Raw genomic sequence first — 13027 nt, 5'->3', positions numbered from 1 at the left:
TATTAGAAAACCAAATATAAGTTCAACAGATAACATTGCTGATAAAACCGATATGTTATCAGCCTCATCTTTAACCATTGATGATGATAATAATACAACTACAAACTCTACCCAAATAGTACTACTAGAATCACCAACGTCCTCTTCCTCAGGTTCATCAATAGAATCTTCTGTATATCAACCAATTATAAAAGATATTAACCAATCTATTAACCCATCATTAAAACTATCAACAGATCAACTATTTAAACCAGAGGCATTATTATCAAATCTTGATATAAACAATATGGACAATATAAATAATAATAATAATAATAATAATAATAATAATAATAATAATAATAATAATAATAATAATAATAATAATAATAATATAATGAATGAAGAAATAAACGACAATAATAATAATAATATAAACAACTGCAACTTTAATAACACCACAAATACATCAATAAATAATAATATCCCAGATGAAATGCTATCCGCACTTGATATAGAACAAGCTATAATTATAAATAATAATTTAAATAAAACACTATCACCCTTGTATAGCTCAATAGGTCCAGATGTTAGGGATTGTGTTAATGGATTTCCATTGAAAATTAGTCATTTAAAGATTAAAGAATTTCAGTGGTTAAAGCAAATTAAAAACTTTACACTGGATAATACAGTCACACCAGATACCAGTAAATTGGTACGTTCAGGAATCCCAAGAAGAATTCGTGGCTATGTTTGGAGATTCTTTTCAGGTGCCATAGAATTAGAACGTAAGAATATTGGTGTCTATCAGCATTTCCTAAGTAAAAGCTCAGAAGAATATGAATATAAAATTACAAAAGACATTGGTAGAACATTCCCAAATAATCCAGATTTCAATAGCGAAGGCCACAACTCACTCTTTAGAATATTGAAAGCCTATGCAATTATGGACCCAGAGATTGGATACACTCAAGGTATGAGTTTTATTGTTGCAATTCTATTAAGCGAAATGGATGAAGTCGAAACATTCTGGGCATTTACAAGTATTATGAAAAACTACAAACTGTCATCACTTTATTGTAACGATTTAAGCTTATTAAGACAATATTTATATGTTATAGATAGATTAATCGAAACTACAAATCCAAAATTATTTTCACATTTAGTATGATATCATTTTAAATTTCTTTAAAATTAACAATAATAATAATAATAATACTAATACCATTTTTTTATTTATTTAATAGAAAGAAATTGGTGTTACACCAGTTTTATTTGCATCAGAATGGATATCTACCTTATTTACGTATAATTTCGATTTTAAAATTAGCAAAAGATTATTAGATGTATTTTTCATTGAAGGCAGATTTTATCTTCATAAAATGGCAATTGCTGTTCTTAAAACTTACGAAAAACAATTACTCAACTTCCCATTTGAAGAAGCTGTTGAGTTTTTAAAGAAACTTGGGACTCAAATTGAACCCGATGCCCTATTAAAAACTGCAGATTCTTTACCAATTACAGAGTATGTATTTTAAATTATTTTATTATTATATTTTGTTAAATACTAATTTCTTTTTCGTTTTTTTTTCTCTTATAGAAAAATGATCATGGATTTTGAAGAGGAATTTGTTCACCCAAATGCTCCAAGTGATTATTTTTAAATAATAAAACTTAATAATAACAATAAAATAATAACATTAATATGAATAATAACAATAATATAATAAATAATAATAGATAGATAATAATATACATAAAATAGTATTTATAAAATAATTCAATTTAAAAATAATTAACTTTATAATAAACTTTAAAGTCCTTATGAATATATAAATATATTCACATATGCAAACACTTTTTAATAAAAAATATTAGTTTGTATATATTTAATTAATATATATAAAAAATATTTAAATTATTAAAAAGTGATACTCTTTAACAAAAAAAAAAAAAAAAAAAAAAAAGTTTTCTTTTTATTTTTAATATTTATTTATTTGCTTCTTTTTTATTATTTAATTTTGTTTTTTTTGGGTTATTTTGAAACACTTGATTTTTAAATAGGAACATAATTGTTGAATAGTATCCTTAACAAATAATGAATAATGAACCAACGAAAAAGTTGCAAATATGATCATTAAAATGTATTCTGAGAATATAACTTCACCCCTATAATAATTTAAAACTGAAACAAAAGTTGCTAATAATAATGGAATCAATGGTGCTTGAATTATATTATATTTTTCATGGCACATATGAGCTAAAATTAAACGACTCTGTATAAAAATAAGAAGGAATAAATTAAAACCAGGTCAATTATTATTGTTATTACTATAATTATAATTATTATTATACTTACAACTAATTCACCAAAAATGAAACCGATTGAAAATAATATAGTTCTAATATTTGTAAACCAAATTGAATTTTCATTTAAAAGTAAGGTTGAAGTGTAATACCAAATGAATGAACAACCAGTAATAATAATCCAAACTAAAATTTGAGAAAGAGCTGGTAAAACTGGTTTATTTTTTGATTGAAGATGATGTACAACATGTTTAATATTGAAATAGCATGTTATAATGGTTGGAAATGCTAATGATGAAATGACGATTTCGTTCAATCTTAATCCAGAGATGATTTGTGGTAAGAAATTGAATGACTCTAAAGGACGAATAACCCAAAATGAACTGCCTAAAAAACCGGTGGCTAATAATGTGATAACTATAATTACAATACCTTCATCTGGACCGTTGATTGGACCTAAATGTAATGTGCCAGTGTGATACTCTTCCCATGTTGCCATCCAAAATGGTAATAATGCGATAGTAAATGTTTGAACCAATGGCATAATACCCAACTCGTAATTCAATACACTTGCTACGATCAATGATTGTAATGTGCATACAATTGAATCACATCCATGATCGAATAATTGTCCCAATGGTGAGCTTGATCCTGTTCTTCTAGCTTGTTTACCATCAAGGTTATCCATAGTTTGATAGAAAAATAATGATAAACCGCTTAATATATATACCCATGTTGGTAACTCACCATCTAATTTTGGTGAATAATATCCAACTATAAAAAATGATATTAAAATTGTAATAGTACCTGTTAAGGTAATCTAAAATAAAAAAAACAATAAATATTTCAATATTAGTATTATTATAATTATTATTATTTTTAAAATGCCATTGATTTTAAAACAATCGATTACTTACTAAATTTGGTGCTATTGAAAGTGGAACAAATCTTAAACAAAAATTCCAATATTTTTGTAATATTAATTTTGCTAAAATCGAGTCATCAATACCTGAATATTTATGTTTTGCAACGTTTTCTAAAGCACTTTTAGATAAACGATTCATTTTTTTTCTTTTATTTTTTTCGCGTTTTATAATATATTATATAATATTATATGATGAACTAAATTTATTACAAAAAAAAATTATAAATTAAAAAATAAAAAAATAAAAAATTTTAATTTTTAAATTATAATTGGACAAGTGTGTATAAATGTGGTTTTTTTGTTTGAATTTGATGAATATTATTACTGTATCATATGCATCCAAATTACACTTTACAAAATTTCGTTTGTGAAATTATTTTTAAAAAAAAAAAAATAAAAAAAAATTATAAAATTTTATAAATTTATAAAAAAATTATAAAAAAAATTTAAAAAAAAAAAAAAAAAAAAAAAAAAATATCTGAATACATTTTGTTATTTGTTTTATATTTTAACTTTTATTATTATTTTTAAATAAATACATTATTTCCTTTTCTTTTTTTTATTATTGGAATATTAATTAGTTAGTCCATTATATTTTATTATTTATTTCACCAAAATTAATTTATTTGAAAACCTTTAAAACACATAAAGGTAAAAAATTAAAAAAAAATAAAAAAAATAATAAAAAAAAAAAGTAAAAAAATAAAAAATAAAAAAAATAAAAATTTTTTTAAAAAAATAAGACATGAGTAAATCCATTTGCATTATAATTTTATTTTGACACATTAAAAACAACATTTAATCACATATTTTTGTTTTTTTTCTTTATTTATTTTTTTTTATTACCATTGGATAAAACAAATAAATAGTAAAAAAAAATATATCAAAACACACACACACATACCATACATACATACACATAAAACAATTCACACACTTTCGCTCAAAAAAAAAAAAAAAAAAAAAAAAGGATAAATAAGATAAAACAATATTTTTAATTATTATAATTGGTATACTTTTATACCAAATAAACTAATAGATAAAATTAAAAAGAAAATAAATTATATTTGTTTTAATTAAAATATCAATCAAAAAATTCTTATCCCTTTTCTATTTTAAATAAAATTTTTTATTTTTTTTTTTTGTTTTTTTTATTTTTTTTTCAAAATTTAAATTTAAATTTAATTTTTTTTTCTTATTCATTCTTCAGTATTATTTATTCACACACTCCAATTTTTTATTTATTTATTTCTTTTTCATTACCATTGTTTAATTGTTTATTGTTATTAGCATTATAGTATTATAAATATATTTATTATATATTATTATTATTATAATATATTATTTACTTTTGTGGTAATTTAAAATAGTAGTAGTGTGAGAGGGTTAACATTTTTCTCAACATACAAAATCCCACACCAGTTATTCATTTAAAATTAATATTTATTTAATTTAAAATAATATTAATATTTTTTTTTAAATTATTTTTTATTTTTTTTTTTCTTATGTGTTTTTCAATAGCAATTATAATTACAAAACTTAATAATAACTTAAATACCACACACAAACTCACATTCAAACACACAAGAATATTATTACATATTAAATAATAGCTCATATAATAATTATATTTAAAAACAACATATGTATCATATTCGTATTTTATATATATAAGAATTTTGTAAAATTTTTTTTAAAATAGTAATTAACTTTTGTACATTAGAAAATCATATTATTAAAAAAAATATATTAATAATAGTAATAAAAATAATAATCAAAGAATTTTAAACATTAATAATAAAATTAAAAATTTCATTTGTATAAATATTATAACATTTAAATAATATAAACTATAATTTATGGAAATGGAACCAAATATATATACAACTGACACAAGTAACGAAAATGGTACAGCAAGCTTTTCTTCTGGGACAACACAAGTTAGTTTTGAAGTAAATTGTTATCAAGACACACCTAAAAATTTAACACCAAACTTAAACTCACTAAAAATGAATAATAATAATAATAATAGCAATAGTAATATTAATAGTAATAGCCTCGCACCTCAATCAATTTACACATCACCAACTAAAAGAGGGAGTATACCTTCATTATCTCCAATTGCAAATTCAGAAGAAAGAGGTTTTGGTCATCACCGAAGAACTCATAGTAATACAACATACCCAGGTTCAAATAGTAATGAAAATATAAGTGGTTTATCAAAAAGCAACAATAATAACAATTTAAACGATAATCAACAAAAAGATATATGCGATGATTTAAAACTAAAAAATTTAAATATAAATGGAGATCCAAATAATAATAATACTAATGATAATATTAAATCTACAACAACAACAAACAACAGACCAAAAACACCAGAATCACCAGAACCACCTAAAAGTCAAGAAGATGAACATTCAGAAAATGAAAAAGATTCAGATGTTGAAGAATTTGTTATCATTCAAGAGTTTCATCAACAAGACTATCCAATTTTATATGATAGATTTGGTTTTTTAGTTGACCAAGATCAAATTCAAAATTATTTAATATACAAAGATAAATTTCATAGGGAAGAGCAAGTAAGAAGAGATCAGTGGAATGCATTTTTAGAAAAAAATCCAACTGCATTACAAAATTTAGTAGTTAAACAACCTCATTATATAGATTCAAGTTATCCAGTAGCACAAATATCAGGAAGTACAGGAATTAAAAGTTACAGACAGAAAATTCCCAAACTCTTTAAAGAGCTAATTAGGGGTGGTATTCCCGAAGAATATAGGTCTATAGTTTGGTTTAGAGCAAGTGGAGGATATGCCAGACTTTCAGAAAATCCAGATGAATACGATAGAATTTTAAGAGAACATAAAGGCCAGAAATCAATCAGTGTAAAACAAATTATGATGGATGTTGATCGTACTTTTCCTGATCACAAGTTTTTAAACACAAAAGAGAAAATGGAAAGCTTAACCAATGTTCTAGTAGCATATTCTTGGAGAAATCGTATGTATCAAATTTAGTAATGATCAAGAAAAATATAATTTAAATATTTACCATAATTTTTTTTTTCTTTCTTTAATTAGCAAATGTTGGTTATTGTCAGTGTATGAATTTTATAGCGGGATTTTTATTAATATTTATGAGCGAGCCCGAAGCTTACTGGACCTTGGTCTCAATTGTTGAAGAGTTGTTACCTACCGAATATTTTACAACCACTATGATGGACTCATCCGTTGACGTTAGATTTGTTTTTGACGATTTACTCCAAAAGAAAATTCCAAGATTGCATACACATTTAACCTCCCACAATTTAACCCTACCATTAATTATCACACAATGGTTCCTTTGTATAATGGCAACTACAACTCCTACCGAAACCTGTTTTAGAATTTGGGATGTATTTTTTAGTGAAGGTTCAAAAGTTTTATTCAGAGTAGCACTATCATTCTTTAAACTAAGTGAAGAAAAAATAATATCATGTTCAGACTATGGCACTCTTTATAATTTAATCAAGGTAAATATTTAAATAGTTTTGGTAAATTTAATAATTTTATATATACTAATGCAACTTTTATTATTAGAAAATACCAAGTGTAATGTATGATGCAGATTTATTGCTAGATGTTAGTTTCAATAGATTAGGCTCCTTCCCAATGAAATCAATTATTCAAAAAAGAAAAGATAGTAAACATATTGTTGTTAACGAATATTTGGAATTTCAAAAACAGAAAAATGGAAAATAAAGCTATATTGTTTTAGAATATAAAATAATAATAACAAATTAATTTAAATTTTTATTTATATAATAAAAAATTGTTTTATTTTATATTTTATTTTATTTTTGATATATAAAATCTATTAAAACGAGATTTTAAAAAACTATTATTTTTTATTATCTGTTATATATATTTGATTCTTTTTTTTCTTTGTATAATTAATTTTTGTAAAAATAATAAATTCAGGTTGAAAATAATTATTGTTGCTATTCGAAAAAAAATAAAAATAATAAATAATTGGTATAGTTTTTTATTTAGCCCCTGGAGAATCTTAATAATGAAATAAGTGCTTTTTCGAATTCATAATCAACCTTTGTAAAGTGATTACTATAATTATTATATTCGACATATTTTGAAAGAGCCCTAAAATAATAAAAAAGAAATTAGTATTAAAATAAAATAAATATAAAATATAATTTAAAATCAAAATACTTTTCCATCTGTTCTCTAATTGATAGTAAAAGATGACAAGAATTTGTTGGTACATAAAATTTAATTGGAGTACCATGAATTGCAATGGTTGAATAGTCTTGGGAGGTTTGTGTAAAAATAGGAGTTGAACCAAATAATAATAAAGAGATTTCTGGGATTCTAGAAATAGTTTTAATAAAGGTTAACTTGGTTTTGAATTTCTCTTCAAAGATTACCCAATTATCTTTTGAATTTAACTCTTGGAAGAGATTATAAACAATTGAAGATGGATGTAAAAATGTATTTTCTGAAAGAGTTTTGAACTCTCTTTTCTTTCTTTGCTTTGCAACATTTGGGAATAAACCTGAGCAAATGATGGATCTGATAATATCGAAATTTCTACTATTGGCATTAAAGAAATCGTCGAGAACAAAACCATTTGAAAGGGATTGGATATTAACAATGCCCAATTCATAAATGGTAGCTAAAAGTTGTTTTTTTACTTTGAGAATTTGGTTAAGTAATGGGATTGAAAGGAAATCTCTGCAGTATTCCTCCTCTCTGCCTTCAAGTTTAGATTGTAGCCAGTTGTTGAAAATATTTAAGAATGAAATGTGGTCACTTTGATGCTCTGGATAAAGTTGGGATGAGAAATTATTTTGATAACTATTATCTTGATTGAATAAATTTAAAATTGGATTCTTTTGATTAGAGAACGATGCAATGGTGAGAATAGGGTCAAGACATCTAAAGAAACTACTAAGGATAATCATTTTACCGATTCTTGGATCAACTGGAATGAATGAAAGTCTTAAACCCAATGGAGTTAAATCTTGTTGGCTTGAAAGTGCACCTAAATCTATTAAAAGATTAATAGCATTATCGATCGCTTTTGCTTCGGGTGGTTCGAGTGCATCTGATAAAAACTCACCAATACTACCCAAAACCAAAACTTTAACTTGAAGGCAAAGTTCGTGCAATGGCATACGACGCATTTCAGGCAATTGGAAGTCATCTAATGAATTATAACGATCTCTTGAAACCAAATGATAGCAAACACCATCTTTTCTAACACGACCTGCTCTACCTCTTCTTTGTTTCAAAGAAGATTTACATGCCCAAACCGTTTGGAACAAAGTTAAATCTCTTTGTGTTTCATGATACTTCAATTTCACTTTGGCTGAATCAATAACGTAAACCACATCATTAATTGTAATTGAAGTTTCTGCAATGTTTGTTGACAAAACAATCTTTCTAACTTTTGGTGGAGGCCTATCGAATACTTTAGCTTGTTGTTGCATAGAAACACTAGAGTGAAGTGCCAATACTAAAAATTGATTTTCATTTTTGAATAATGGATGTCCTCTTATTAATTCTCTTGTTCTAAAAATTTATAAAAAACAATAATATTAGTACACTAACTATTAAAACAAGATAAACTTAATTATTAATGAACTACATACTGTGAAATATCTTCCCAACCTGGTAAAAATACTAAAATTGAATCTTCGGTACTATTTGAAACCTTTGTAACAATATGGGTCATAATTTGAAGAATTAATGCATGATCTACATCATCAGATTGTTCATCCTTGTAAACGATAGATTGATCATTTAATTGTTTTGAAATATCTTCAAGGAAATATTCCCTTGCAACATGGCTATATGACGAAACATTGAATACTGGGCAATCATTAAAATATCTTGAAACCGAGCTATTGTCAATGGTGGCACTCATTAAAATTACTCTTAAATTGATATTATCCTCTAATAATTTTTTTAAAATAATTAAAAGGAAATCGCTAAATGAAAAATAAAATTTAAAAATTAGTAACAACCTTTTTTTTAATTTTGGAATTAGAAAGCTATTTAAATATAAACACATACGTATGAATATCTCTTTCGTGAACTTCATCAATGAATAAATGACTAACATTATGTAATTTCTTATCTGAATACATTCTCTTTAAAAGGATACCTGGTGTACAAACTAAAAGTTTAGAGGTACCAGTTGGTTGTTGATTTTCGAATCTTATTTGATAACCAATAGTATCACCAACCTTTTCAAGTCTTTCATATGCCATTCTTTCCGCTGCACCAAGTACAGAAATTCTTCTTGGTTGAGTCATAATAATATTACAATATGGAGCCTAAATAATTTAAAAATAAAAAAAAAAAAACCATATTAACTATAATGTGATTATTGCATTTAAATATCTAAAATAATAATAATTACATGATTAGACTCTATCATATCCTCAATAACATATTGTGGAATTTGAGTTGTTTTACCACAACCAGTATCACCCATAATAATAATAATTTGATTATTTTTGATACAATCGATTAAATGTCTTCTTTGTTTAAAAATTGGTAATTCGGTTCTCTTTTGATAAACTCTTTGATATTCTGCTGTATTTTTCTTTCTTTCTTCAAATATCTTCTTTTCGATACCAATTTCTGAAATTTCCTCTTGTGATTTGCAATCCAAAATTGACATTTGAGGTTCATAAGTTTGAATCTTTTTATTGAGAATGATGCTTTGTTTTGGTGTAAAATTTTTATTTTGATCTATAATATAATCTAAAGAGAATTGTGATTGTTCTATTAAATCCTGTGGTATATCATAATTAATTTTGAACTATAAAAATAAAATATTAATAATCTGTTATTATTATTAAAATTGGTTAAATTTATTTTTTACTTACAAATTCATCACTTGATGTAGAGGATTTTGGTACTTTATATTCTGGTTGAACCAATTCATTTTCTAATAAATATTCACATGCATCAACAGCAGCTAAATTTTCTGATAATTTTTTATTATCCGATTCAGTTCTAGTAATTTTTTGTAATGTATTTTCGATTGGTAAATACATTTCAACAATAAATATCTTTGATTTCAAACCTCTTGGTACTTCGTGAGTTCTATAAATTTTATTCTCTGGAAAACTAAATTGTTTGGCATATTGTTCGATCTTTCTTTTTGCTGCATCAAATTTCCAACTCATACCTGAAGGTCCTAAAATACCATCTAATGAAAAAATATATTAGTATAAAAACTATAATGCTATGAAATGATATTTGATTACTTACTGATGCCACCATTACTGTGAATTAATAAACAACAATTTTCAAACTCCAAAGAACTACATCTAATACTTTTTTGGGAAATAATTTTTTTAGATTCATTCATTTGATAGTCGGATAAATTGTCTGGTGTAACTTCATTTTCTGGTGCTGAAGTTGTTGAAGCAACTGAACCCTTTGTGGCTGAGAGGTTGATTAAACCCATGTCACTTAATACTTTACAAGCCTTCTCTGCACATTGAGTCTTTGAGTCATTTTTAGTGGGACCTTTACCAATAATTCTCATTGGCTCTTTACCAAAATTTGGTGGAAATGGTAATTCAAAAATAGTTTCGAATGTTTGATTGGGTGGTTGGCCTTGAGATGATGATGAAATATATTGATTATTTGGTCTTTTACCTAATTTTATCATATACTGATTTAAAAAACCTTTCGAGTTTTCAGTATTGAAGGGTGACGATGACGATGATGATGATGAATTTGTATTTGTTGATGACGAAAATGTTGATGAAAACTGTGATGAATAATTATTACCGCTGTCATATGTTGGTGAATAATTATTATTATTATTTATATTATTATTATTATTATTATTACTATTATTTATATTATTGTTAATTGGTGAATCATATCCACCACCATATTGTCCACCTCCAGCTATATTATTGTATCTCATTATTGGAGATTGAATAGTATTATTATTTGACATAAGATTATTATTATTATTATTATTACTATTACTATTACTATTACTATTATTATTATTATTAATATTATTATTATTATTATTATTATTTAAATTATTATTTGAATTATATTGTTGGCCTAATCTATCATAACTACTTAAATAGTCATCATTTTGTCTATTATTATTTTGCATTTGAAATGGATTTCCTGAATATGTCGGAGTAGAGTCATAATGTGAACTGCTAGTAGGTATATTTGATAAAGCTGGTTGTTGTTGTAAAAAATGTGGTGATGTTTGAAATGATTGTTGCTGTTGTTGCTGTTGTTGTTGTTGATTATACATTTGATTTGATTGTTGGTTACTCGTGTAAACCTTATTACCACCTCTATTTAAATATACATTATTGTTTATATTATTATTATTCATATTATTATTCATATTCATATTATTATTATTATTCATGTTATTCATATTATTGTTATTATTATTATTCATATTCATATTATTATTATTCATATTATTATTATTATTATTATTATTATTATAACCTCTATTCCCAAATGGACCATTATTCCCTCTATTCATATTAAATGCACTATTATTATATCCACCTGCATCGCCATAGTTATTATATCTTCCACCTCCGCCATTGTTGCCACCTCTATTATTATTTTGATAACTCATTGTTCTTATCCTTTTATTGTTATTGTTATTGTTATTATTGTTATTATTGTTTATGTTGTTATAATTATTGCTGTTGTTATTATTATTAGAAAGGTCCTCTGAACTATAATTGTAATTACTGTTGTTTTGGTGCGAGTAATTATAATTATTTGAATCGTTTGTGTCAAAGATATTCTGACCTAGTTCTTTTTGTTGTTGGCTTTCTAGTTGTTGAAAAGAAAATCTATCTGTTTTCCCTATCTTCGGTAAGTATATAATATAAAAATATTATATTTATAACGAAAAAAAAAAAAAAAAAGTAAAGGAAAAGTAAAAAGGAAAATAATAAAATATTCTATTAAATTATATTATTATATAAAGTATATATAACACTAAACCAAAAAAAAAAAAAAAACGAATTTAGAGATATAAACTAAAATAGAAAAATAATGAAAAATAATTTAACTTTTGAAAAAATAAAAAAAAATAAAAAAAATATTTAAAGACAAAAAAATTTTAAAAAAATTTCAAAAAAAAAATAAAAAAAAAAATAAAAAAAATAAAAAAATAATTTATATAAATCTTTATTATTCAAAAAAAAAAAAAATACTTGAATTCTATTACTATAATTATTACTATTATTATATTACTGTTATTAATATATTCTATAACGATTGTTTTTATTATTATTATTATTATTACTATTATTATTATTTTGAATCAAAAAATTACGAAAAATATAACTAAGTTAGATATAAATATATTTATTAACACACATATAACAAATTAAATAAATAAAAAATAAATAAAATAAAAAATATTTTAAATTTAAAAAAAAAAAAATCACACAAACATCTATTCTATGCATATCTTCTTCAAAATATAGAGATTATAAAATTATATTATTTTAAAATAATTTTTTAAATTATAATAATAGAGAAAAATGGAAATGGTAATATGAATTACTATTTTATAATATATTTGTTATAAAAAGTAGAAATAATATCATCACTTTAACAAATAAAATATAATCAGATATTAAATTTAAACATTGATTTAAAATGTTAGGTGTTCAAAAAAAATAAATTAATTTATAAAAACTAAAAAATAAAAAGTAAATTTAATTAAAATTATATCAATTCAAAAATTACATACTTCTAAAGTGGGTGTATAAAACAAATATATAAA

The 13027-nt window shown here is 23.6% G+C and overlaps 4 protein-coding genes across 4 annotated transcripts; 2 read left to right on the top strand and 2 right to left on the bottom strand.

The window, feature by feature from the left end:
* Nucleotides 1-52: 52 nt before the first annotated feature.
* DICPUDRAFT_155283 (uncharacterized protein) lies at nucleotides 53-1643 on the top strand (the record flags this gene model as incomplete). Its single annotated transcript, XM_003290708.1, has 3 exons — nucleotides 53-1144; nucleotides 1227-1504; nucleotides 1580-1643. 3 exons carry the CDS (start codon nucleotides 53-55, stop codon nucleotides 1641-1643), a joined length of 1434 nt encoding a protein of 477 aa, XP_003290756.1.
* Nucleotides 1644-1963: 320 nt separating this feature from the next.
* On the bottom strand, nucleotides 1964-3402 carry DICPUDRAFT_49392 (uncharacterized protein). Its single transcript, XM_003290697.1, has 3 exons — nucleotides 3204-3402; nucleotides 2339-3106; nucleotides 1964-2255 (listed from the first exon to the last, which is right to left on the bottom strand). Exons 1-3 carry the CDS (start codon nucleotides 3348-3350, stop codon nucleotides 1995-1997), a joined length of 1176 nt encoding a protein of 391 aa, XP_003290745.1. The 5' UTR covers nucleotides 3351-3402; the 3' UTR covers nucleotides 1964-1994.
* Nucleotides 3403-5076: 1674 nt separating this feature from the next.
* On the top strand, nucleotides 5077-6954 carry DICPUDRAFT_155281 (uncharacterized protein; the record flags this gene model as incomplete). Its single annotated transcript, XM_003290707.1, has 3 exons — nucleotides 5077-6214; nucleotides 6295-6725; nucleotides 6793-6954. 3 exons carry the CDS (start codon nucleotides 5077-5079, stop codon nucleotides 6952-6954), a joined length of 1731 nt encoding a protein of 576 aa, XP_003290755.1.
* A 287-nt stretch (nucleotides 6955-7241) lies between these two features.
* Nucleotides 7242-11860, bottom strand: DICPUDRAFT_155280 (uncharacterized protein; the record flags this gene model as incomplete). Its single annotated transcript, XM_003290696.1, has 7 exons — nucleotides 7242-7350; nucleotides 7420-8781; nucleotides 8862-9200; nucleotides 9286-9548; nucleotides 9635-10039; nucleotides 10107-10432; nucleotides 10495-11860. The coding sequence occupies 7 exons, from the start codon at nucleotides 11858-11860 to the stop codon at nucleotides 7242-7244; spliced, it is 4170 nt and encodes a 1389-aa protein (XP_003290744.1).
* Between the last annotated feature and the right edge of the window lie 1167 nt (nucleotides 11861-13027).

This window comes from Dictyostelium purpureum, assembly GCF_000190715.1.
Source record: "Dictyostelium purpureum unplaced genomic scaffold DICPUscaffold_239, whole genome shotgun sequence".
Lineage (NCBI taxonomy): Eukaryota > Evosea > Eumycetozoa > Dictyosteliales > Dictyosteliaceae > Dictyostelium > Dictyostelium purpureum.
This window is presented reverse-complemented; position numbering and strand designations above follow the sequence as displayed.